The sequence below is a fragment of the Triturus cristatus genome, chromosome 1_2 (genome assembly GCF_964204655.1).
Source record: "Triturus cristatus chromosome 1_2, aTriCri1.1, whole genome shotgun sequence".
NCBI classification, from domain to species: domain Eukaryota; kingdom Metazoa; phylum Chordata; class Amphibia; order Caudata; family Salamandridae; genus Triturus; species Triturus cristatus.
The window spans coordinates 100,051,433-100,078,592 of NC_140580.1; the positions used below are offsets into that span (position 1 = coordinate 100,051,433).

At 42.3% G+C, this 27,160-nt stretch overlaps 1 protein-coding gene across 1 annotated transcript in view; it reads right to left on the reverse strand.

Annotated features, from left to right (window-relative positions):
• GRK5 (G protein-coupled receptor kinase 5) overlaps window positions 1-27,160 on the reverse strand; it is a 481,725-nt gene that overhangs the window by 75,805 nt on the left and 378,760 nt on the right. Inside the window, exons 7-9 of the mRNA XM_085602911.1 lie at window positions 14,603-14,666; window positions 12,952-13,092; window positions 11,597-11,787 (exon numbers count right to left, since the gene is read on the reverse strand). Of these exons, the coding sequence (XP_085459037.1) occupies window positions 11,597-11,787; window positions 12,952-13,092; window positions 14,603-14,666 (396 nt within the window). The remainder of the gene's footprint in view (window positions 1-11,596; window positions 11,788-12,951; window positions 13,093-14,602; window positions 14,667-27,160) is intronic.

Genomic DNA, 27,160 nt, shown 5'->3' on the forward strand with positions numbered 1-27,160 from the left:
CAGCACTCAGACTGGGACAGGGAGCATGTGCATGTTACCCCACCAGGCTGTAATGCACAGCCTGGTGGGGAACATGCAAAGTGCACAAGAGGGCCAGCCAAAAGGTAATGCGCCCTTAGAGTGTGCAAAACATTCCTCCCCCTGTGCCACCAGCCCCACCCTGCCCTAAATCAACCCCAAACCTACAAAAAATATGAAAATCACAACGTTATCATTTTGTTTTTCCTGCTCTAAGAGTAGTGGGGCGGCGCTCCTCCGGCTTAGCGGAGGAGCCGCCACTGGGTAAGCCTCTGAACAGTCACATGTTAATCTCTGGAAGCTAATGATGGTGAACTGGTGTTACGGCAAGTATTTCTTCTCCAGCACTGGATCGTTCATAGATTGGAATAGCAGGCACTGCATCAAATACAAGTAAAGGAGGTTCACTCTAATGAAATAGGTTGCATAGAATGTCTTGCCCCACTGACGAGTCTGCTGCTGCATTCAAATACAGGCAATAGTGTTCAGTGAAAGTGGATCTGCTTTTCTACTACGCTGCGCAGCCGATATCTGGAAGTGGCATGGACATACTTATCGTAGAATGCGCCCTCATTCCATCAAGTAGCAGGTGCTTAGCTTTGCTGTGGCAGACAGTGACGCAGGCGGACAGCCAATGAACAATGCCCTGCTTTGACAGAGGGCGGCCCTGCCTGGATTGCCAAAACAGACATAGCTGGCTAGATGTATACATTTCCTTTGTTGTATCCATGTAAAACCTGATGTACATACAATAACAGGTGAAGCTCTTTTGACCGATGTAGTTGAGGTTGGAAATAAAGAATGATAGAATGAAAATCAGAAGGCACCTTGAGCATGATCATTGAGCTAGTGCACAAGATGATTGTCTTTCATGAAGCAAATGAACAGCTTCTTTAGACTGATGCTCTCCCACTCTTCTAGCAAAGGTCAATGCTAGGAGTAGTGCGGTTTTCCACAAAAGATATTTCAGGTCTGCCCTATGGATGGGCTCAACAGGTGGAAGCACCATTTGACTAAGTACGGTAGCAAGTTCCCACAGCACTGCGGCTGTCAGACCTGGGGAAAGGTTCTGAATAATCCTTTCATATACGTTTGAAGATTCTTTGCATGAAAAACAGAGAGAGCATCACTTCACCTTCTAGATCTCAAAACTGCTGCTCTGTGGAACGTAACAGATATTTTTTAGGATGATTCTTGGCTAGCTGAAGCAGATCCTGAAGGATCTCGTGCAGTTGAGTAGAGGTGAGATTCAGACCTGTAGACTCACACCATGCAAAAAAACACTTCCATTTGGTGTTGTAGGATTTTGTTGTGGCTGGATCACATACTGGAATTACTATTGCCCTGCAAACTGCAAAAATGTTCTCTCCCAAATTTTAGGAGGTCAGAGGCTAAGATGTGAGGTTGGGAGACATCAAGGTATGGTGCAGGACCTGACCATTGTGTCTGGAAAGAAGCTTGGGGTGGATATTCAACTGAATCTGTGGGTTTCTGGATAGTTGTATTAGGCTGATATACCAAACCTGGAGTGACCATGCCAGGCGGTCAATATCACTGAGCATGCCTCTGCCTTGCTCTTCCTTGGCACTCTTGGAAAGAAAGGGAAACGGCAGAGAGCCGTAGGCTAAAATATTCAACCACAACTTCGAGAAGGCACCCTGGAACCTATTGCTAATACATATATTTTTCTGTTCTGCAGAGTGACGAAAAGGTCTAGGTTGAGATGGCCCCATTTCCTGAAGATATGAGACACCTGATCCTGGTGGAATTCCCGTGCGTGGCAGTCTGACAGTGGCTGAGAGCCTCCACATGCTTTTCCTGCCCAAAGAGATGTTCACTTAGATAGCGGTAGCTCAGTTCGATAGCAGGTGCTGCATCACCTTTGACAGACTTCAAGAACACACCTCCCTGTTTGGCAGTGTAATACAGTGAGGTTGATTTTACTCATTCTGATCGGGATAGCTGGGCCCATGAGCTACAGTACAAATGCATAGTCATTCAGTCTGATTGCCCACAACTCCCATATGCTTATATGAGGTGATTTCTCCGGCTCCAACCATACATTTGTAGATAGCTCCTGCATGTGAGCTCTCCAACCCAACATGAAAGTGTCTATTGGTAGGATGATTCTGTCGTAGGTTGGAATGGGAGTCCTAGGTTGAGGTTGCCCAAAAACTTCCACCACAGAGGAGCTTGCTTGAGGCGAAGAGATACTGCTACAGTGCTAACCCACAAACCTGTTGACTGCTGCCACAGCAGGTCTACCTCCTTCTGGATCGTTCCTATATGCAGCTGGGAGAAAAGAACCAATGCTACACAGGACATTAGGCGAAGTGGCTTGTAAAGTGTGACTGCTATGACTTTCACAGAGAGAGATTCAAAGCCAATGTTTAAAACTATGTCACTCACTATGTAGTTGAAAATGCTTTGTCAAATTGTGTAGCAAGGATCGCTCCCAGAAACTGGTACCATGTAAATGGACGGATGGAGGACTATTGGGTGTTGAGTGTCGGGCTCTGCTGATGGCAAAAATCAATGAATGCAGTTGTGTTCCACCTCCAAAGGAATCTTCAGCAGCCAGTCATTCAAGTATGGGAATATATGTCGATCTTGTTTCAGGAGAAAGGCTGTCCAATGGGACAAACATTTTGTGAATATTTGCAAGCAGAATTCAGGCCGAAAGGGAGAGGCTTGAACTGGTAGTGCTGTCCTGCCACAGAGAACTGAAGTTACTGCTGGTGTCTTTGGTCGATGGGTACTTGGGAGTAGGCGCCCTGTAGATCCAGTGAGGGGAGGAACTCACCTTTATGCAACAATGTGTCAATCTTGATGTTCTACAAAGCATTATCCACATGCTTTCCAAATCGTGTTTGGCCTTTAAAGAACGTGTCTAGGATTTTGGCCTGTACCTCAGGACGGATGGAGGTGGATTTAAAACAACCTTTGCTTCTAAACAGTGCAATTACTGCCAATTACTGAAAGCCTACATTTGATATATCTATGGTAATGTTGATGATGGCTGCACATGTGCTGCCTCCTTCCCTGACCAAGGCTTTAGCCTCCTTTTTTCTATCCTCTAAGATCAAGTCAAGCAGTGGCGAGAGGCCATGCCACATTTACCATTTGAACTGTCTGGAGATGGACACGGTATTCCCGGTTTTACTGAGGTCGCTACCATCGAGCCAACTGAGGACCCAGATTCCCGATTTATTTTTAACCTCTATTGGAAAAAGCAGAATTAGGTGAAATTGGGTTATTGGATAACTTATGGGTCACTGCTGCTATGATGGAGACTGTCTTGCGATGGCCAATCAAGCACGCTGGTGCTGAGCCAGGTTCCCTGGAATATCCTGGAATATCCTGGCCAATCTGCTTTGCACTCTTCAGCTCTTATAAACTAACACATACGTGCAAATAAAGGTGGGCGAGAACCACCTGCTCCCATCAAAAGTGCTGACTCAAAGAGAGCTCAAACAAAGATGTGTGCTAGCCACCACACTCTTTAATTTTTTCACTTCAGTTTTGAGCACTCTTAAACCAAGCAGATTAGTGGCCAGGGAGTTACTTCCCTACATTATGCAGAGAACGTAGTGCTCCTTAATCGGATGGGAATAGGCCTCCAGAGACTCAAATACTTTGGACAAATACTGCAAAGAAAATTAACTTGGAGTGAATTTTGGGAGAAAAAAACGATTTTTGGGAGAAAAGGACAAGGAAAGGCATTTGGCACTTTGACAGGATGCCGGTTATGAAGAGCAATAAATTAACAATATTTGGGCGTATGGCTGCAAGATCGTGGCTCACATCTTTTGCATCTTCATGCATCAAAACCTAAGCTTGCACCTTCAAACTTTGCCATTCAAGAGCTCTTTCATAAGTCCCCTAGTCCATCGTTGATTCTATTACTACGAGTTGTGAAAACAAAGCTTATCTGCATCTCTTTCGGTGCAAAAGCTTATCTTGATAAACTCGAGTCATTGTGTAATGTATCACAATGCAAGGTTTATCACCTTTTATTTTAGCTTCCCAATGGCACTTTCCAAGCACAGATAAGGGTGGAGTTTGACCTAATTGGCAGGCAAGTAGCCCAGAAAACCTCTCTCCTCAAATACATATTTCCCTTAAGGTAAGCAAAAGCAGCAATATTAAATGCTTTCACTTGGAAGGAAATGCTGCTGGGATCAAACAGGAACCCATGGGGGTCCTCAAGGAGCACAGCCCTCCTGACTTGCAGGTAGAATCTTTGTGGAAACAAAATGTATTGAGGGCTTCAAATCGCTGTTGAACAAACAAGTAAAAACAATTTCTTTCTCCAACGACAAAGAAAGATTCAGGGAAAATAACCACGCCTGGGTGTCAATCAACACGTATAAACATCTCCAACCACAAAGCTACCTCGCGGAAAGTTTCAAAAGCTATTCTAAGATAAGATTACTACACCTACGCTTAGGCTGTTCTCGTCTCACGACCTATTGCCAAAATGGTTGGAGAAGACTTCCCTCGGTGCCTGCAGATTGTGCTCATTACTAAACGAATCATTAACGCATTTACCTTGCATCTGCACTGCTTTATTAAATGAACGCAGATATTAGCTTTGTTCAGTGTTCATTCAATTTGGCGTCAGAACATGCTACCAAGAAAGAATCTTTTGCGTGGAAACTTCTCCGTTTAAAACTCGCAAGTGACTGCTCAAAGAACATCAGCGGACGCTAGACATACAAGAATGTATGGCCCGCAAAGCTAGGTCTTATGGCTTGGCATATATCCAATGCATATACAAAGGCTAAATTATTGTATCCCTGTTTTTTATTTGTGATGAAATTTTATTTGCTTGTGGTTTTAGATTTCCAATATTGAGTTTAAAATGTTTCAACAAGTTGTCCTTTTGTGTGTTGCACTAACTAGCACTTTTCATCATTATGCACTTTGAATGTTAAGTAGAATGTTTTATGGTTTTAATCAAATGAAATAAAATCTTACTTACAAGTTTTCTGTACTACTTCTCCAGGCACGGCAAAACAGCTTGAACTCTAGCTGGCCTTGTCATCAGTTTTAGTCCTCCTTTCCACACACAATTCAAGATGGGAATCAACTTAAGTCTTCTTCAGCCATTCCTTAAAAACCTAAAGAAAGCACTGCTGTTCTACTGTGGCCACTGGAAGTCCAAATTGCTTGGCCACTCTTTGCGGAACGTGGTGAGGCTGTGGCTGCAAAACTAATTTCTGAAATGTTTCCATCATTGGTTGCAGAGTATTTAAGAAAGTGTCCAGGTCCTTGTGTCATTGCGGGTCTCGGTGATAAACACCTTGTTTTATATGGGTGATCATAGTCTCTTCTGCGACCTTCCAATAGAAAGTCATGCAGGCATAATCATCTTAACTTCTGGGTGAAGGACAAAGTCTCCAGCGTCCTCTCTGGGTGGTGATCTTCCATCAAAATGCCATGGACATTCAGCTGGGTTGTGCTGTAAGCCATGTCAGAAACCTGTTCTTGGTCACTGAAGTCTGCTTCTACCACCGATCCAGTATATGAACCAATGGTGACATCTCCAGCAGTAAATATGCAAAGGACATTGGGGCGTCTAATGGCAACGAAAAGATTACATACACTGTCATAGTCAGGACTGTCAATGTTTCCGTTGGTTGTACTGGGTACAGTCGTAGTGCTAGCTTCGATGTAATTGTTGCATCTGATGGGGTCCTTCTTGCTTTACGATGGGATGGCCATTAGCAATGCGGTTGGTGATGCCATTGTCATCTGTACCAACAAGGAGGGGACAGTTGACCATTTGAGGTTCCATGAGGACTACGGTTTAGGTAGGAAACTGGTCAGGGCATCAGCAAGGCTAGGGTTTTGCATAATCTTGTATGAAGGACCTTCAGAAGACCGACAACTGTTCTGGTAAACATTTGATTCTCCGTTGGTGGAGGCTGGAACTGGAACTTCTTTGAGGACTTCTGTTCTGGAGTTCCCACATGCTTCCTCTTTTGCACCATCTTCGTGGGGGAGTGCTTGGCGGGGCACTTTCCAGGAGGACAGCCGGTTGCTCTGTTAGCATTACCTGTGTGTAGGTTTCCAAGCAGAACTGTATATGCTGCTCATTCACTCTCTGCAAAGCATCCACCAATTGGCAAAGTATTTTGCTGAAGCTTGATTGAGAAATGTCATGCACCAATCCTACTCTCCGCTGTGCTGTGTCTGTTGGAAAGAATTCTAGCGCTGTTAGCATTTTCAGTAAGGGGGATGGCAGTGGATCCCTATGTTGGGCTGCAATTTACCTGTAATGATGAAAATATGTTTTCTATTGCACCTATAATTAGCCTGTGTGCCCTCTGGATCTCAAGCTGACTCATTATTATGGGTTGCAGCCTAACTCTGTCAAACCTGGCTCACATCCTGCATTGTGCACCACCTGAGATGGTTGACTGCTGGCTAGGTTGCCATCCTCATGCTGAATGGTTTGTTGTAGCAGAACATGGACGTGGCATAGTTTGATATAGCGGCCTAGCAGTGCTGCATTCATGGTGGTGAACTGCAGAATGGAATTGTGAGCTGCTGTAGTCAACCTGTGAGATTTTCACCTGTCCATCGCTGTATATTTAGGTCTGGCCCTGTGTGCATATGTGTGTGAGATTTATTTAATTTTTTTCAGCTCAAACAGTGCATGTACTGTATTTTTTTGCATTATTGGATTAGTTTCAGTTCTTTTGTATTATTTTACAGCTTTTCTTTCATTCCGTACACTATCTGCTTTTGACTAGAGATATTATGTGGTGGTATTTTCCAATGTTTTTTATTGACCGCTCATACGTAATTGGTGTTATTCACCACACGTGCTTTTTTCCGCATTTGGTAAATATCACATGTAGTAAATAGAGCATGTGTTAAATAGAGCATGTGTTAAATAGAACATATGGGCCATAGAAATGTGGTATTTAGAACATGTGCTAAATATCACGTGGTTTTAACTTGTGATCAGACTATCGCTAAAGTCTGCACTATTTACCCTGGCACACAGTAATTACCACTATGCCTAGCTCATAATCGGGGTCTAAGTAGGGTGTATAGTCCACAGTAGTAAACATAGGGACTCAAAAGCAGGCACTCCGTGGTTTAGCCATACAAATGTGATCAACACAAACAAAAAAGTCATAACTTTGTATTTTCAAAAAATGTGGAAGCCGCTTCCAGCAACAGGTTTTCAGCATGGATACACAATAATAAAAAAAAATATATGCATTTGCATCTGCAAAAAGCATGCATTTATCTGTGAATCATATCCGCTAGCAAGCTAATGCCCGTTTTTTCCAGAATTTAGGAGTGCTTAAACAGATTTAGTATCAGTATTAAGCTCTAAACCTAAACAAATGAACTCGAAAACAAACCAAAAAGTGCAGATACAACTTAACAATTTCCCACTTGTTTATTTTTCCCTCCTAAAGTACATTATTGTCAATTTAAGTAGTAGAGATATGTTTTCGCCACATGCATCACTGTCATGGGCACACAGTAAGCAAAAGGAATTACATTCAAAACAGTCAGGCCATTAGGCCCCGTCACAGACCTGGGATCCTAATTAGAAATCCAACCATTGGCCACGCTTTGCTTTGATTACTTTTATGATCAGCTTTGACCAGTGATGTGCTTCAAAAGGAGGTTGTCAGATGAACAGTGAGTTGGATACACGTTGCTGAAGCAACATTTATTAAGCCCAATGATTCTAATGTACCAAGGGTCCCACCTACCTCACATTCATCTATTATAAATGAATGCATGGCGCTGTGAAAGGGCTACACTGAGCAGGTGAGGTACAACTGCACTGTTTGTATGTCTTAATCAGCACCCTGATTCTACTTACGTGAGGCATGTAGCTCGGGAAGATGGGTCAATGAGTTACGTGCTTGCTGCTGTCGGGGAGCGAGACGCGATCTCCATGAGATTTATCTTCACGAATTCAGATACTTTCTGCTCTGAATCCTACTGAGCCGGGTTGAAATATTGTACCGGTCCTAAGAATAGGCGTATCATTTATCACTTGTGCCTTATTCTTTCTTCTTTTTCGGACTTTGGATGTGTTCCGGATGAGGCTGCCATGATATATTCCTATTTGGAAAGTTACTACAGAAATATACAAATTCCTTTCTGTTGGATGCTCCCTTAATATATATCTGTCCTGATGATTACATTAGAATAACATAGGTTCAAATGCCATCGATGCCTACTCTTGGCCTACAGCTATAAGGAAGCATTGACTGCCATTTTCTGTTCCTGTTATTTGTTGGACTGTTTGTTTAAAAATTGGGTTTCCTTTCTGCCGTTTCTTGTCTTACACAGTATTTTATGTTATGAATTATGTTTTTTGTGTTATTATGTGAGCACCATGGTTTTGTAATTGTCTTTTTATATCTTGTTATTGCAGTAAAGAACATAATTTTTTGAATTTTTTTTGTGTTAGGTACCCCGTTTTCAAGTCTTTGCTTGTCCTTATATTTTTGCTTTGATGTTCTTCATTTGACTAATTTATTTGTATTGTTGATTGTAAACTCATTTTTCTTGTTAATTATTTTTCTCGAACCACTGTAGCTTTAATATTGTTTATTCACACCTGGTTTGGGAAATAGGGTTACCCCCTGTTTGTTGTCATTTCTGCTGCTGACGTGACATCTGCAAGTCAACTCTGGCTTTCTCATTTCTGAAGTCGATAAATGAGGCTGATTATTTAATTATTTTACATATAAGCAAGCACCTAAAAACCACTCATGCATCCAATTGAGCATGGTGGCAGAGTACTGAAGAGTGGGCGGAGTGGCCGGGGGCAAACAGTGACCATGTGCCATTAGAAATTTAAAAAAAACATAACACATGAAAATGATGTTGCAATTCACCTAGATCACCCATAATCTTATAAAGGAACTTCAATGTTGCACCGTTCTTCGAGCGCGGAAAACCTATGTGAATTGGAATATCCTAATAATGTAGGTGGCCCATACCAAATACACACAGCCACACTCCTCTCTTTAGCAAGTCTGTAAATGTAATTTTTATTTTCACCTTTATATTTTAATTTTGGTTGTGCATTCCAAATTTGGGCCAGAATGGTCAAGGAGATTAACCGTTATTCAACAATATTAAAGGCATATAACATCTCTTTGTTTATTTTCGATGTCCACAGTACAGATGTACAACAGACCAAGCAAGAATACCAGGCCTGTTTCAAAAGCCATCTATTTAGTTTTGAGTAAATCCGTTTAGTACTTTTCTCAGATATTTGTGATTTGAATAAAAACAAATAGGGAAGCCATGCTTTTAAGGGTTTATCCTTTTTTGGTTCAGAGACAAACATTACATGGATTGTTGTATAAGACTGCTAGCTTACAAACTTACAGTGGCAATTAGCAAATCAGAACCGGTAATGGGGCAGTTCTGCTTTCAGGTGTCCTTTCCAGGCTGATTTCCAGACACAATCTCTCTATAGACTGAAGCTCCTAACAGCAGGGTCGTCTCTAGCCTGGAGAGCCCACAACAGAGACACAAAGAGGCGTGAGCTTCAGCACCTGGCGATTAAGAGCAATAGTGAGCAGGCTACAGGCAAAAGGCGAGTCTCACCTAAAGGAGTTCCTTTCTCCTTACAGAAACTGCAGTACCACTCTTCATCTCCACCATCGATCAAATGGCGGTGCTACAGCCCACAACAAAAGGCCTAATTACGTTTCTAAAGAAGCTGTGACTCCTTTGTCTCTACTTGAGGGTCTAGGTCTCCTCCCGCAGGTTAAGAAATGTCAGCAATATACTTCCACTGTCTGGGAAATCAACTTCATCTCCAGACCAGGGGATTCTGAAATAAATTAAACCCACAGGCCTCTATTACTCTGGCTCAATGATACACACAATGCATGTACCACACATACGCAAACGCATAACATACATTTCAATGTCACTAGGAACAGAGCTGACGCGCAGAGGTGGAACTTCACACGAATGGGTCAGCAGGCCTCAACTGCTGTGATACAGGTAAAAAGGCCTGGTTACAACTATAGATTTATAAACACGGTAGATTGTGACTACTAAACGACATGCTAAACCCACAATAGGGATAGTATTTACTGTCAGTAAATAATGGAACACTTGGTGCACCCATCCATGACACAGGACATGTCCCTGCCTCACTCATCATTGGACAGGCATAGGTGTAAATGCACATATTCGATTAGTGTCTGGCTAGGGGCAAACAAAGTCAAAAATCAGGATGCCAGAATCTCAGAGGGCAGGGATACAGGACTATACACTATGCAGTGGACATTCTCGTCCGAATAACAAGTATCTGATTGGCCAAGGAGGAATTATTTTCCCTCTATCCACCATTGTGCATCATTCAAAGCAGTTAGAAATTAATCCTGGTGGGGGATGTCCTGGATATGCGGAAACTTCTCTCAATCCACAAATAAAAATCATACGAAAATGAGCAAGGTTTGTGAACCCACACTAGTTCTTATGTCATAGGGAGTGAAAAAAAATTGCTGAACAATGGCCAGACCCAACAGTGTATGAATCAGATGTCAGCAGTTCACAAACCAAATTCAGATCAGCACCACATAAGGAGGCTGAGCTCCTCTGAAGAACCTTAATGGAAGCAAAACATCATATCTGGAAAGTACTGTACTGAAAATTAAATCTTTTAAATGAAAAGGGATTACATAATTGAAAATTGGTCTATATTTTACTGCTACATTGATATTGAAAAGCAAAATGAAAAATGGAAGGACTAAGTCTACCATAATGCTGCGAGGTCTTACTGCCGGAAAAAAGTTATCTGCCTCTTTGTTTGGGCAATGTCACAATCTGCATTGTGCTTTGTAAACCTGTGGCTTTCTTTGGCAAGTGGTCTGAGCAGAGGGGTGAGTGTAGGCCTTATTATGCAACATTCAAAGTCTGCACTACCCAACAAGGTGAAGTTCCTCTCAAGAGTTTTAATGGAAGAGAAACATAATGATTTCAATAAAGTACCTTAGTTAAAATTTAAATGGCACAAGTTTGTTCAATATTTTACTCTGTAAAGAAGATTGAGAAACATAATGAAAAATAAAAGAACAATGATGCTAAAGGACTTCCCTGACCGCAAATGTCTCTGCTACTTTGTTTGACAGCTACCACAATCTGTTATTGTGTGTTATCACGCTTGCGGAGCAGCTCCTGTATTCAAATTAGGACGTGACTGAACGCGTTTCGACAATTAGCCTTTCTCAGTAACCGTAAACATCGTTCCCCATTTCTCACCGATATAGTGATGTGTGCAAGAAAAGAAATACTATCCATAAAGGGTCTGTACATTCTCTGTAAAATTTAACATTTTGATTCTTCTGTATTTGATTATATACATCCAAAATGAACATCTTTATTTCTCTAATCCATCTTCAATCTCACAAAAATACATTATCAAAAAAGGACAGAAGACAGACCCATATTAGAAATTTCTGCAACATTACGTAAATAATGTGTGTAAAGTGAGATATATATTGTTCCAACCTTGCAAAAAGAAAATGTTTCCCTCAAACTCTGTGCCCAATGCTCCACCACTCACCTGTACACAATGTTCTCCTTGTGCAGATCGGCCAGGCCACACAAGATCTCCGCTGCATAGAAGGAAGCACGCTCCTCCTCGAAGCCTGGGTTTCCCATGTTGTAGATATGGAACTTTAAGTCCCCACCATTCATTAATGTCAGAACGAGGCACAGTGCATCCTTTGTTTCATATGCATAAGCTAGGTTCACCTGCAGAAAAACGGGTTACAAAGTATATAGTTGGATGAAGACACTGGTCTCATTCAGAAACGTGCTTGCAAACATCAGCTCGAAACAGTGAGCGAAAGAGGATTGAAACATAGTGTCTCCTTCAAAAAAGAAAGGTACATTGTTTCTGAAACATAATGCCACCAGTCAAAACCAATATTATAGCACAATTAGTACACACAATTGGCAATCTATTCTTGCAATCTGCCTTTCAAATCAGTGTTGCTACAAGGACCACGTCAGCAGTGAGTCCATTCCATACTGAAATGTTTTGCATTGTAAGAAATCTTCCTATGCAATCGTATTTGAACTTCAGTCACTGCACAAATAGACGTACACCAGTTTTATGTGTGCCCTTTAAGACAGCCTAAGAAATCATAAAAAAAATACATATATAAATAAATACACATATATTTATGTTTTTTTTTATGATTTCTTAGGCTGTCTTAAAGGGCACACATAAAACTGGTGTACATATTATATATATATATCTACACACACACACACACACACACACACACACACACACACACGTGAGAGGGCCTTTAGGCCAGCAGTCTTCATCCATTAGTCTGTAACAGTCATTCACATTTTGCTTAATTCAAAGCTGTATGTGCACAAAAATGGGTAGCCATCTTTGAAAGTTATTGAAAACGTTACCATTCCAAGATGGCTGACACGCTTACACCACTGTGTCAGTCAAGCAAAGACTACTTAACATACATGCACCTACGGGCATTCATCTTTGTTCCCTTACTTTATTAATGATAAACAATGGAAAATCACATACGATGGCATCACTTGTGTATACAAGCACTGACAAAGCCAATGGTTCCGTGGCCAGGCATATTGTCTTTACAAAGCTTGTTCTTTTATTTGTGATGCAAAATATCGACAGGCAAGCTCAGAAATATTCCAACATAACCAAAGCCTTCTCGGCTCCTTTTACTTGTGAGGCATAATATGCTGTCATGCATTTGTATTTTAGGAAATCTGGAGAGACATTGTATGCAAATTCAAATATGATTCTGCACAACTGTCATATCCATAGGGTTACTCCAAGGGGCAAATGGTTTGTGCAGAGCACTAAGTGTGCAAGCAGATAACACACAATCAGCGAAGACGACATGCAAAGAAGATACTCACAACAAAGCGGCTAGTGACCTTCTCCAGAATCTGCTTCTCATTCAGGGCCATTGATTCTCCTTTCCTCTTTTTTATCCTTTTCTTTTCCAGTCTTTTGCAGGCATACATCTTTCCTGTTGCCCGAACTTGGCAAGCACAAACCTGATGTGCAAACAAAAAAGAAAGAATGAGGCAAGCTCATGCAGAGGTATTAACATGAAGGCCTTTTACCCAGCCTGATAACCTGAAATCAACATGTTAACAAACTGGCTACATCCTATGACCCAGGCTAACCATGTGTGACTTCAACACCATCTCACAAACTCCTTAGGTCCCTTCTTCGACTCTGTACTCTGGGTCGAGGATCCATAGATGATCATAAGAGACCCAGACCATCAAAAACATGTTAGTGTTCATTAACAAGGTTCCATCTTTGACTTCGTTTTATAGAGTGAGGAACTACAGCTTCGCAAACTCCAAGGTGCTAGCTAGAAAGGTTCCTTCTCAGACTCTAGATGATCCATATCAGACTTTATTCTATATACATAGAATGTCACAATGTATTGTTATTCACCTAGGTTCTTTTGACTCCGTCCTGTGGCTCCAGATCAACAGAAGCACGTAATCAGAGTTTCATAATGGTGTTATCAGCAAAGTTGCTAATATAATTCAGTTCTACTGACAGAGAATCCACAGAGGCCTATAATCTAACAAACCTTTTAAATTCAAAAGTTTTAATCATGAAGATTACTTCTCCTACTCCCTATAACGACCGCAGAATTGATAATGGACCGTAATCTAAAGAACTTCACATACCTAAAGAGGATCATCAGCAGGCCCACATAGATTCATGAAAAACAATACCTTTTCAAACTTTACCCCATGTGTGCTGAACACTTCCAACACACACAAATGTATACACTTGCCCAGCTACAAATTCTGACATGACTGATCCCACCAAAGCCACCCACAAGCAGCTCTTTTCTAACTTGCTGCTAGAGTCGGACAGAAATCCACAGAATCAGGAGAGCATAACCCTGTAGAAAAGATCCTCGGCACATTGCCCTGTGGCCTGTCGGATAGCCGTGCTTAGCTGAGCTGGTGGCTCAGCTGATTAATGCATCCATGTCAGGGGCCCGTGTTTACCAGGTCATGAAAAGTCTGAATGCCAGGGGCCGCTCAGCCTTTTATCCATATGAGCAGCATTGAGCTGAGTGACCATAAACAGCTGTTATCAGCGGCAAGGATCTGCTTAGGCGGTGAATATACATTTTATTTATAGACTTATGCTCTACATAGATCCACACAAGTAGTAGTAAATGTTATTACATGGCTTGTGACAGCCCTCAGGGATCCGCAGAGAACAATAGACAAACAGATCCTCCGTAACTGTCCTATTCCCGGACACGTATACTAAAAAGAATTAGTACACTACTTTCTGTTAGTCCATCCCATCATACTGTACACAACCTTCCAGTCCTTTTTCTTGTACTGAACACGGCCTTTACGGTTTTAACCCATTTCCCGAAGAGTCTTGGTCAATGCAGAGGCATTAGGAGGCCAAGCACTTCATGCCGAATACACTTGCTTGGGATGGTTGAGGTTCATGCAGAGGTAAACCTAAAGCTTATGGCTCTTTCCATCCCACCCACCACAGAAGACGTGCACTCACCTCCCCAAAACCGCCTTTCCCAAGCACTCGGTATTGCCGGAACGTGTTTTTCGTTACAGGTTGCCTTAAGGAAAAAAACAAGAAAAACATTATAAGGGCGTGTAGTTTTCAGTCCGGAAATATTGGTTGCCTTTTCACTAAAGAGCACAGACAATAACTATTCGGGTACCCCAAATACCAATGGGGCGAGGAAAGGAGGTGTGGGACACCTATATGCTATCAAAAGATTCTAGGTCTCCCAATGAACACCCTCTGAACCTAGAGTTCGGAAGAACCCGCTCCCCTTCAGCTCTCCATCTTTCTACCACCACTGTTAAAGAGTTTCAGGTCTTGTGATTGTTATTGTACCCTTTTTAATCAATGCCAGGTTTGCCATAATAAAGGTTTTTGGTTGAAACCTGACATTTTTTACATTCACTCTGCACATCACCTTGCACTATCACACGTGACACATCAATCACCCGCTCCGCTGTAACCAGGCGTTGTAGCACACCGGGGAGGTGCTAGACCTCCCTGGTGGGAGTCCAATGATGAAGCATGTCACCAACCAGGTTGGTGAGTGAGGACTCTTTTAACAAATTTTGATTGTTTTGTGGTAACATAGGTTCTTTCCCCTTTCTTTCTGTAATAATAATTGTTCCATACTCTTTTGTTGTTTATTATTATTCTTATTGTTATTGTGGCATCAACCTGTGCGACACGAAGACAACACAACCTAAGGATTATGTGCGTTATATGATACGCAGATAAAAAATATGCAGAAAAAATAAATACAGGCCTCCAAGTTCCAACATACACTAAGGATTTTGTAACTAGGGCACGGCAGGACCCCATTCTGCCCTAGTGCACCTGAACCAGTTCCCATTAAGTCAGCAATGCCTGTTTACATGTAGAACTGGTCGTCACAGTTTATATGAACAGGCCTTAACACATCACACTGCCAAAAGTAAACAAATCAATAGTCCCTTAAAACATCAAACTTTTAAAGTTAACCTAGATTTTAAAACCTGTACAGAAATGATAGTTTTGTTTGCTACTCTGAGACAAGACATACAGACCGTTCCTCGCCCTTACTTGCATTCCTACCATCTCCGTTTTTTCACTCCTGTATTTTCACCTGTGCTGTGAGATGATTCGCTCTCTAGAAACTCCCACCAGCACTGCCCTTTTCTTCATGTCCTCCCTTTCACCCTTTCATTGTGTTATCCCCTTTCCCACTGCACCCTGCTGGCGTGGACTGTGGTGCTCCGTTTCCCCCACGTTCAGTCCTCACTCATTCGGAGTTCAGGGGGTTCTCACTGGAGATTTCCATGCCACTCCTCACATTCTCCAGGTGCACTTCCGCCTGTCTCGATAACTTGACTCTTTCTAGATAAAGGCTGCAGGCTTACTCTAGCTGTGATTTTGCACACTTAGCAGTTTCTTGTGTTTAGCTTTCCTTGTTTTAAGTTAATTACACGTTTTCTAATGTTCTGTTTTGTTAATTGTAGCACCCTTTTATTTTTTTATTCAAACGAAGAAATCCAATTCTGGACTTTATACCAAATCCCTCCAGGTTATCATGTTTATTTTTTGACAATTGAACATGGTTCAGTTCTGCCATTCATCACAGCTGTATTTTTCTGGTTTGTTCGTGGAGATTAGATTTCTCCAGATTAACGTTTTGATAACTTTACAGAATGTGGGCACTAGAATCAGAACTGAAGTAACTCTGAAAATGACTGTGGGTATGCTATGGCCAGGGCCACGGGAATTATGCGATTGTGCAGCTGCAGGAATTTTGGCATAATTAAAGATTTGCTGTATTTGCCACACAGTCCATCATTTGCTGCATAATCTGCTATTTTTAACCCAAAAAAAGTTCCATCTCAAATGGTTCAAAAGTTACTAAAAACGCAGCAAAACGTGTTGACATGCAGTGGATGGCTTTTTGCACAGGTTAACAACCAGGGCCACTGGAAATATGCAGCATAGGAGGGCCAAATTATGCATCAGGGTTGAGTGAATTATGTGGCGTAATGCGGCATATTTTCTGAAAGTATTACTTCATTATTTTTCCATTTTAACACTGCCTGGGCATTGGTTCTACCTCATTAGTACCAGAAATTTGACCAGTCAACCTTTGCAAAGAACCTTCCACTGTGCGTCAACACGTGTCGCTGCATTTTTAGTAACATTTGAACCATTTGAGCAAGAAACAAATCATGTTTTGTTAAAGTCAGAAAATGATGTAGCAAATCTTTAATAATGCAAAAATCGCAGCAGCTGCACAATCACATAATTCCACTGGCCATAGGCACAATCAATGCCCAGGCAATGTTAAAATTGAAAAATAATTAATAGCTTTTTCTTGACGCATAATATACTCAACCCTGACACATAATTTGGCCCTCCCATGCCGCATAATTCCACTGGCCCTGGCTATGCCCTACCACTTGTATAGAATCTATTCCTGGGAGGGAGCAGTCATTGCACACTTGTGCAGCAGGAAACAAGCTGCGTTTGTGCAGTCAATCCCTCCTATTTTCCCAGCAGCTTCTAGGCACTCTTTGAGACTTTGACCACTGTATTTAACGCATTTGGACTTCCCCTTTTCTTTAACGGTGGCTCCCAGTCGGACCGCACGAAGCCTATGTTAGTTATTCTGAATTATCTTCAACCCCTGAGCAATCACTTCACTATTGCATGTTAAAAAGTGATGTGGTCTCTTTGTGAGTATCAGCTGGGCCTACCACGGATCGGTGTGGACGTGGGCCAACTAAGTAGTCCCTCTATTCCTCGGGACCCATCTCGGCCATATGTATGGCCCTGTCTCTGCTACAGTTAGTTACCCTGTTACAAACTTTAGGATCAGACTTCGCTCTGGGATTGGATATTGCCCTCCTCCCCCCACTGATTGGCTTTTAATTCCCTTTGCGCCCTGTAGGTGTGACCTTCCCTTGGTCATCACTGAAACCAGTGTCAGCGCTTAGCTTCTGCTGAATGCAAGGACCTGTAACGTTGAATGTTTTTATATTGGAACTAAATGATCCATTTTCACCCCACTTTTTTCATCCTAGGTGATCTCAGCCACCCATAGGATATTAATGCAAATGTTATTCCTCTTATACAAACAGGACACCTATGTGCAACTGAATGCGAAATGGGATTTTGATGTTGGTCCTTTTTATTTTCCAAGTGTTTTTTTGATTTTATTATGCTTTGTTGTATGTTAGTTGATGTGATGAGATATAAATGTAGTTTGAATGTGATGTATTAGTCCGACTGATAGCTTGAATGTATTTGTGGTGCGAGTGGGGACGTTTTCAGAGTAACTGCTCGTGTCTATTATTTTGTAAAAAGTATCATCTATTCTTTTATCGTCTTGCATGTATATTTTAGTGATCACAAGAGACTCTACCAAAACTTATTTCATTAGGCATCCTTTTGCATGTTTATGTAAGTAAAGAGTATTTGGAATAATTTGAAATCACTTTTTGATATAAAAGACTGAATTATATTACGTTTTCCTTTGAATCACAAAGGCTATATTGCAACCCATTGGCTTTAGATACTTTAATGAGATACTCCTCATTGATTTATCCTTGTGAGGCAGGTTGTTTCAATTTATGTTTTTGGTCAGACAACCCCATCCCCTGCCTCATCACGTTTGTTCCAGGGGGCCTCTTTCTGTTTTGGAGTCTCCTGTGGATGCAGTTACAGTAGAAATATGCAAGAGCCGCTCCCATTTTATGCCTTGTCCTCCTGTGGCTGGAGATGCATGTCTCGCTCCCTGAGAAATGCGCCCAAGCCTTAATCATCTTGACCTCTTTAAAAACTCCACACACTTATATGTGTTTCTTAAAAACCATACGTTTAAAATCAGGCTAAGGCGGACATTCAAGTCGACTGGCTACACAACCAAAAATAAAAAGATTTCAAAATCCTCTCACGCCCTTGCTGCAGTAACTCCACAACCTGGCCTCCCAACCCATCACTTGGAAATGAGATGTGACTGAGTGAGGTCAGCATCTTTAGGAATCGCAAAATACTGTTTTCTCGGTCGGAACGTATTTTCAAATTGTTTTCAAGGATCTAACATCGAGGAAAGTATTGGCTTATTATGCTAATGAATTGTTATAGTCGGTTACAACATACTCCATATATGTCAGTGTATCAGATCTACCAACAAAAACTCATTGTGTGTGGGGTGGAGGCAGGGCTTTGTGCCAAGAACTGCCCAACAGGCACATCAAGGCCTTCGCCCCACCAACATCCCCCTCATCCCCCCAAAAATAAACCTTGCCAAGGCTGAAGCCAATGTCCTGGTGTCTTTTTTAGAACCCGAAACAGACATCAGATGTTAAGAATTTCCAAGGAGAGTTGGAAACCCACTCTTCGAAAGGGTCTCGAGGTAGCCTTCCCCGCCACTCTAGATATCTGCTCTTCAACGAGTGATGTGAAGGGAGTCGATATCATGTGAAACCAGGGTTTTAAGTGAGATGAAAAGACTGAGGGTTCTCTCAAAGAGGCGTGGCCGATGTAATGAGGGGCGAGGCAGATGTAATTAAGGGCATTGCTTGAAACATGTAAGCTAAGAATCTGTGCTTAACATAGTGTGCCGCCCAACTGGTATTTTCCTGCTTCTGTCACTGCATCCAGATACATAAAACAACAAGTAACATAACACCTACAACATGCCAGGACTATTGGCTTTGTCAATGGCTGTTAGTTGCACAAGATAAATAATCAATAGCTATGGCTTCATCATATAGCATATTGAAAATGCTTCTAATTCTGAAATGATAAGAATGTGAAAGAACTCTAAGGAGTCTTTTTGAAGTTACATCAAAGGCAGTGAAGAGTGGTACTGATGCAAAGTTAAGACATTTTTTCCACCCTGAGGGTGAAGGCAAAAATGGAAAGACCAATAGGGACCCATCTCAGCACCTGCTTTTTAAAACTGCCGGTGCCGAGCACTGGCAGGACCCGGCCCACTTAAAGCCAAATAAGTTGGCAGTTCAGTTGTATTTAGTGCTTAGTATTTTCATTTTATAGGCCTTTGTATTTCAGAACTTGGTTTTCATTGATATGTACTTGGTACAATTGAAATTCCAGAGACAGTACATGTCATAAGGTAGTATTTTGTGTCTGAATAGATGCCTGACTTTGTTGAGAATTGATGATGGAAGTTATGGAACCTTTTCATATACTCCTTAAATTTCACTGTGTCATCATGTTCTGGGCATGGTATCAAAGTGTTTTATGTTATTCTTTAAAAATTTGGATTCAATACATGAATAATTACTATAAATGCAATTTAGGAGATTGACACCGAGTACTATATTACTGTGAGTGCAAATATTTGTTTGAAGTTACAAAGAGTATATGGTTGGGTGGATGTGAAGGACGAGTTAGTACACAGGGGTGGGAGATTAGGTGAAAAGGGTGCCCTTAACTTTCAAATTTTATGACTTTTTAGGTTGTGGGACGTTACCTCTGTCAACGTATTAGCCAACTGTAAACCCCTTGTAACTTTAACATTTAGTGAATATAATTTTTTTAATTTTGCAAATTAAATTGTTTTAATTTTGTGATAGTGGCTATGTTGGTGCAGAATGGTGGATATGTTGGGAGTACAATCACGGCTGTGTGAACATAGGATGAAGGCTGCTTGAGTGATGGCTACATGAGCAAAGGATTGTGGGTGGGTGTGATTCCAGGTCTCGCAGGGTATCAGAGAGAGTATAAGCAAGACAACACCTGAACCCCTGGCCCCTGAACATTGCCCCCTCATAGCTTCATTGATGGCAAGTTCAGCAATACACCCATAAACATACATCTAACCACCGGCCAGCTCAAGGAGGAACTCTAGCTCATGTCCTTCTGTCCACAGAGGATCCTTCAATGGCAGAGTAGTAAGCAAGCAAAGTCGTATTACGCGTCACTGGGTACCCATTCCCCCCTTAAGCTTCTTCAAACAAATTACCAACAAAAAACATTTGGTACACTGAGCTTCACCAATTTACATGACAGTGGCAGAGACCTCGGAAGACAATAGATCAAAACAAAGTCCTCAGGTGACCTGTCTCTGTCAACCTCTTGCACCGCCTTTCCACATGCTTGTTAATGGGGCTCACAGCTACGAAATCTACTGCTGAGGTTTTTCATATGGCTAAATGTTTTCTGTTTGGGACGTTGGGGTGTGTGCCTGTGCATACATGCACTGTTTACTGCAGGCTAGTTTGTTTGAAATGGGTTACTCAGATTGTAGCACAGGGTTTAAGAAACTAAAATATGAGGGGCAAAATACGCCTAGCGCTTGCTTTGACGCTTACTTCAGTGGCCAGAGTATAGTACTTGATACTGACATTAGGACAGATGAAGCGTTTACTTTTCTAATAAAGAAAACCTCACTAATCAGATCTGGCACGAGATAATGTGCTCTTTTTCTTAAGTGGTAGTTCTATAGCGCAAACCTCGCCATAATGTAGATAAGAGTTGCACAGAATCAAAGGGAACAAGCATTGGCATAGCCAATAGGTCTCGCCTTTGAGGCATTATAAGTTTTTAGATGTGTTGTAGAGCATTGTGAATGTTGTGCAGCATGTTGAAAATGTATAAGTTATAATAAAAAAAGTGTTATAACTATTTCTGTCTCCTTAGATCTAACCGAAAAAAACATTATATACAACTGAAATATTGTACTAAAAACCAAAATTAATACAAAAAATGTGTTCTACTTTATTTGTTTATGCAATGCTGTCAATTTTTTCTTGCTTGTAATTAATTTTTGCTATAGTTTTTATTGTTAGGTGTGGCATATAAACAACAGGAGGGTGGATGTTGTGAAATAGTATTTTAATTAGATAGGAGTAGTGGAGAGTTATTTGTGGATTATTAATAGATGTCAAATTTTTATGTCAAACCGAAGTGGTGTGGAGTGATGCTGAGTTGGTTGTGAGTAGTGGCAGAGGTGATGCTCAGGTGATCCGAAAAAGATATTGAGGTGATGCTGAAGTGGTGTTGCGCTGGTATCGAGGTGATGCTTATGTGATGCTGAATGATACATAGGTGGTACTGAGTGATGCTGAGGTGGTGCTGAGTGATGTTGTGGTGATGAGTTATGCCGATGTTGTGTAGCTGAACTGGTGCTTATGTGGTGCCAAGTGATGTTGTTTTTGTTCTGTTTTGAGGTGTTGCTGTATTGATGCTGAAGTGGTGCTGCGTTGGTTCTGAATTGCTGCTGGTGTGGGGCTGTGCAGGTGCTGAGCTGGTGTTGCACCGGTGGTGGTGCACTGATGTGGAGGTAATGCTGTGCTAATGTTGAGTTGGTGCTGTGTTGAAAATGAGGTGTTGCTGCAGTGCATCTGAGGTAGTGCTGTGCTGATGGGGACGTTGCTGTACTGGTGGTGGTGGGGACTGATGCGGAGGTGTTACTGTGTTGATGCTAATATTGTTATGTGGTGATAAGGTACTTAGGTGGTGCTGAGTGATGCAGAGGTGGTGCTTAGTGATGCTGTGGTGGTGCTGAGTGATGTTGAGGTGGTACTGAGTGATACTTTGTTGGTGCTGTGTTTGTGTTTAAGTGGTGCTTAGTAATGTAAGTCTGGTGCTGCGCTGGTGCTGAGGTGATGCTGCACTGGTGTTGATGTGGTGCTGTGTTAATGGTGAAATGGTGCTGCATTAGGGATTATTTGCTGCTGAGGTGGTGCTGCGCTGGTTCTGAGTTGGTGCTGTGCTAATTCCGTGGTGGGGTGAGTTGGTGCTGCATTGCTGCTATGCTGATGCTGGGCTGGTGCAGTACTGGTGCTGAATTGGTACTGTTTGATACTGAGGTGGTGGTGTGCTTGTGGAAGGTTGAAGGTGGTGTTTGTTGGTGCTGAGTGATACTGATGTGGTGCCGAGTGATATTGAGGTGGTGTTGTGTGATGCTGATTGATGGTGAGGTGGTGTTGAGTGATGCTGAGATGGTGTTGAATGATGGAGGGGACACGTGCAGTGGGGTGAAGGAAACATGCACCACAGCTGTGCACTGTGCAGTGGGGTGAAGGAAATACGCACCACAGCTATGCACTGTGCAGTGGGGTCAAAGGAAGCACGCACCACAGCTGTGCAATGTGCAATAAGGTGGGAGGAAGCACGCACCACAGCTGTGCACTGGGGTGAAAGGAGGCACACCACATCTGCACTGTGCAGTGGGGTGAAAGGAAGCACTCGCCACAGCTGTGTACTGTGCAATGGGGGAAGGAAGCATGCACCACAGCTGTGCATTGTGCAGAGATGTCAAAGGTAGCACGCACCACAGCTGCGCAGAGATGTGAAAGGAAGCATGCACCACGGTGGTGAAAAAACGTGAATGTTAAAAGGTGCGGTCCATTTTGAAGCTGTGTACTGTGCAATGGGGGAAAGGAAGCACACACCACAGCTGTACACTGTGCAGAGATGTGAAAGGTAGCATGCACCACAGCTAAGCAGAGGCATTATTTAGCAGCCGGTGCCAGCAAGCACGCACAAGCAGCAAGTGCTAATAATTAAGTGCCCATATGCGCACCGGCAGACACCGACTCAAATTAAGCCCCAACAAGGGCCTGCGTTACGCCCCTGGATCGAGCGAGCACCAAAAGCAATGTGGGGAAAGGTAACACGCACCACAGCTATGCACTATGCAGAGATGTCAAAGGTAGCACGCACCACAGGTGCACAGAGGTGTGAAAGGAAGCGCGCACCACGGGGATGAAAAAACGCAAATGTTAAAAGGTGCGGTCAATTTTTAAGATGGTACCGAAAAAGAGGCGACTATAGAGGCCAACTACAGAGTACAGCAAATGTCTTGACAATAACATACCAAAACAAAGATAATGGTGCAGGAAGAGAGTGCTGACATAGATGAAATGCGAGTGCTGGAAAAAGAAGCGCGCACTCTTGTGGCGGTGGGGCTGTCCCTTGGCCGGGATTGGGTGGACGCGCCTTGTTAGTATCTTCTTGTCATGAATACGAGTGCTGGAAAGGAAGCGCGCACTCTTGTGGTGGGAGGGTCTGTCCCTTGGCAGGGGTGGAGGGGGCGCGCTTTGTAAGGAAAGCTGCAAGGTCTTGAAATGAAACATGATCCAAAACAGATGACACGCTGCGCGCCGCTGCTCGCTCCTGACAGCTAAACGCTGTGGGAGTAAACATTTTCAGAAAAGTAGTAAGCACAGGCTTCCAGTCTCACTGGGAGCGCAAATCGGTGCTCAGGCCAATCCTCATGCTGCTTTGAGAGCAGCGTCAGGATTGGCCACAGAGGATTCTGGAAGACCGTGATGGTGAGGACGAAGCAGAAGAACGTAGATGCACCAATGCGGCAGGTCATTTATATATATATATATTTTGTGTCTCTTTGTTGTTTGTGGTCAGTTGCGTCCCCACCTCCCCCCAACCCGGGACAAGAGCGGTTACTGTGCAGCATTCTTTAAAAAGGTGGGTCTTCAGCTTTCTGCTGAATTCGAGCAGGTTTATGGTGATCCTGATGGATTAGGAAATGTGTTGACCCAGATACTGGGAGCGCAGATGTTGTTTTTGTACTACTTCTTCTCCAAACAGATGGTGTGTTAGCCATTGATTATGGTGAACTTGTCAGTCAGATAGGCGGAGAGCCACCTGTGACCTGCATTTATATAGCGCCTGGGACCGGTGTACAATTGGAAGATTTAGCTTTCTATGAAAAGGATAAAGGCAAAGTGGCACCCGCCAATATGAAAGTATGAGAATGCTGATGTATGTATACATTTTGATAAACTAGCAGTTGACAGGTTTCCGCCAACATTTTGTAAAATTTAGGAACAAATATCATTCATACTGTTTTGTGAGTTTTTTTGCCACTTAATCTCTTGTATCAATTTTTTGGTTGCACCGGACGGTATGTTGTCTGTCACCTCGGGACTATTGGGTTACAGTGGTATTTTAATCCTTGTTTTGGGTTCGGAAACAGAGAACTGCTGCCCTCCACATGTACAACTGTTCAGCAGTCTTCTCGCTTCCAGAGCGCGTCATGCCATTTCACATTAATTCATTCATTTAATGGTGTATTTTTCTCCACTAACAATTGTTCATCATATCATATCTGCAGCTCAAGGGCGAGTGCAAGCAGAGCTTTTTCCCCCAGCTTTCTACGACCTTTCTCAAGTTGGGGTTAGCACCTTTAAGATTGTTAGGGCAGAGGAGCTTAGATGGAGTATCCTTCGATGCTTGTGTAAGCCATAAGAAAACACTAGCATCTGCTGATGAAGTAGTAGATACCCTTTCATCGCTAGAAACTGGCACCTCCAAGTCCACATCACAGGCACAAAAAACTTCAAAAAAGAAAACCTTATGGATTCATGATAATAGCAGCCCACAACCTGAATTGGTTTTCCAGTTCTAGCTTAAAACTCTGAAACAACCTACTATGCTTTTCCAGCACCATCGGGTCAAATATTGTTTTAGATCTTCTTCAGTCTTAGTTATACAAAGGCACTGAAGTGTCAGTTAATATTCTATGGTTCCACTGCAGTCAAAGAGCACAACATCACAAAGTTCACATCAACCCATTAATGTATCCACAAAGTAAATGTAGGCCTCCCTACCTTCGTCCTACCTCACAACCAACTTCATAAACGTCTCACTATCAACTGGAGTCACACAGGGCACAAACATATTTGATCTCCGCAATCCTTAAAAATAGTTAACTTAAAAAATACAAATCCACTTCCAGTGTATCACAAAGTATTTGGAACTGTACTACCTACATACACAGTGAGAACAGTGGCAGGGTATAAGATGCAGCACCAATTACTTGTGTTCTTGTACAATATCTAATACATATTAGTTATTTCAACCAGTAGTGGTCCAACAAATGCCCACCTCCCGAAACCAGCCACCAATTTGGTTTCAAATATAAAACAGATATACAGAACGAAGGGAGAGGCAATGCTATAGCATTGCCTCTCCCTTCATTCTGTATAACTGTACTACCTACTTAACATTTTAAACACTTAGAGGTTCACAATCTATAGAGGCATTTCCATCTTGGTCTTTGAATACGGTGTGGGATAAAAACCATACAACTAAATATTAAGGAGGAGAGATGCTTCGAACCAAGGCCAGATGTGTGTTGCTTCTGCATGATTGCTCAGTAATATTCAAAGCCTTCCTCCATATGCTGATCCTTTGCTTGACCATGCTCACTGGAAAAAAACAGGCACTCTAGCAAGACTTTATCTCCTTCTTGAACAACTGCAGTCAGCAAAGCAAGCAGGAACCATTTAGATTCAGAATCACCAGAAGCCACAGCAGTGTCTCTCAGGGCGCAGTTGATGGTGCAAATTTGAAGCATGAGAAGGGCACAGTTCCTAAGATTTACTTTAATCTTCAGAAATGAATCAGGTGAATTCATTACAAAGACTGTTGACGATGTGCACGCCATTACACATACAACGGACAAGTAGGTGATCTAAAATTGACAAAGAGTAAAGTCCTGTTCTGGACACCAAGATACTGCTAAAACAGATCTGAAACACACTATGGAAACGTATGACACAAAAGAAGCTGATGAGCCCACATCATTGTGCTCTACATCCAACCATAAAGGTGACTTATGCAATATAACTGCACAATTCAACCTCTGTAACAGCCAGCATGGCTCTACAGGGATCACAGAATCTAAAGATCTCATTCCTCCACAGGATCACGCAGATTAAAGAAAGATCGATCCCCAGTTACACCACTGGAATAACCTCAGTGTTCAACCGCCCAAGGCTAGTGCAGGAACAGGACAGAAGCAGCTGCTATGAACCAGATGCTTTTGGCAATGCCGAAACGGTAGAACTCAACTTTATTTATACAGAAATCTTCTCCAAGGCGTTCCTTTGCATTCATGGAAACTGGTATTACGATGAAGGGATAACCTCACCCGAGGTAGATCATTCCTGAAACGTTTGTAATTTCAAAACGCTGCAGAGGGATCTTTCACTTACTGGACTCTTTGTCCAAACAGTCTATTTCTCTGCTTCACTCACTGTTATGCCACTTTCATCTTGACAAGTACAGATGGCCATAGACCTGTTTCTCAGGAAGCCGGAAGCCAAGCACAGATATAGTGAAGACATAAAAACAAGACCCTTCTACTAAGGTTACAAGGCCTGCTTACAATAAAAGCATTGAAAAAACTATGAGAATTAATCTGTGTAACCCATCCGAGACAATAGCATCACAAGCACCCTGGGGGATCCCATTAACTTCATAATGGTGTTTGAAAGCAATAGAAGGAGATGAATTACCAAGACGGGGTCCACCCCATCCAGAAGTGTACATCAGCACACAATGCTGGGGAGACCCTATCAGAAGGAAGAGGATGGAGACTAGAGAGGCTCTGAACCTGAGAGGATTCCACAAATGCGGGAAGAACCTGATGTGTTTAGGTTTATTTATTTACACAGTACTCGTAACCAAATCAATCGCATCCAAAAGCTTGTAGCAAAACAAAAGCAAACCTATAGCAAAAATAATTAAACAAAAAGCATGAAAAATGTCTAAGGAGAGTGAAAACCATAGTATGTATGC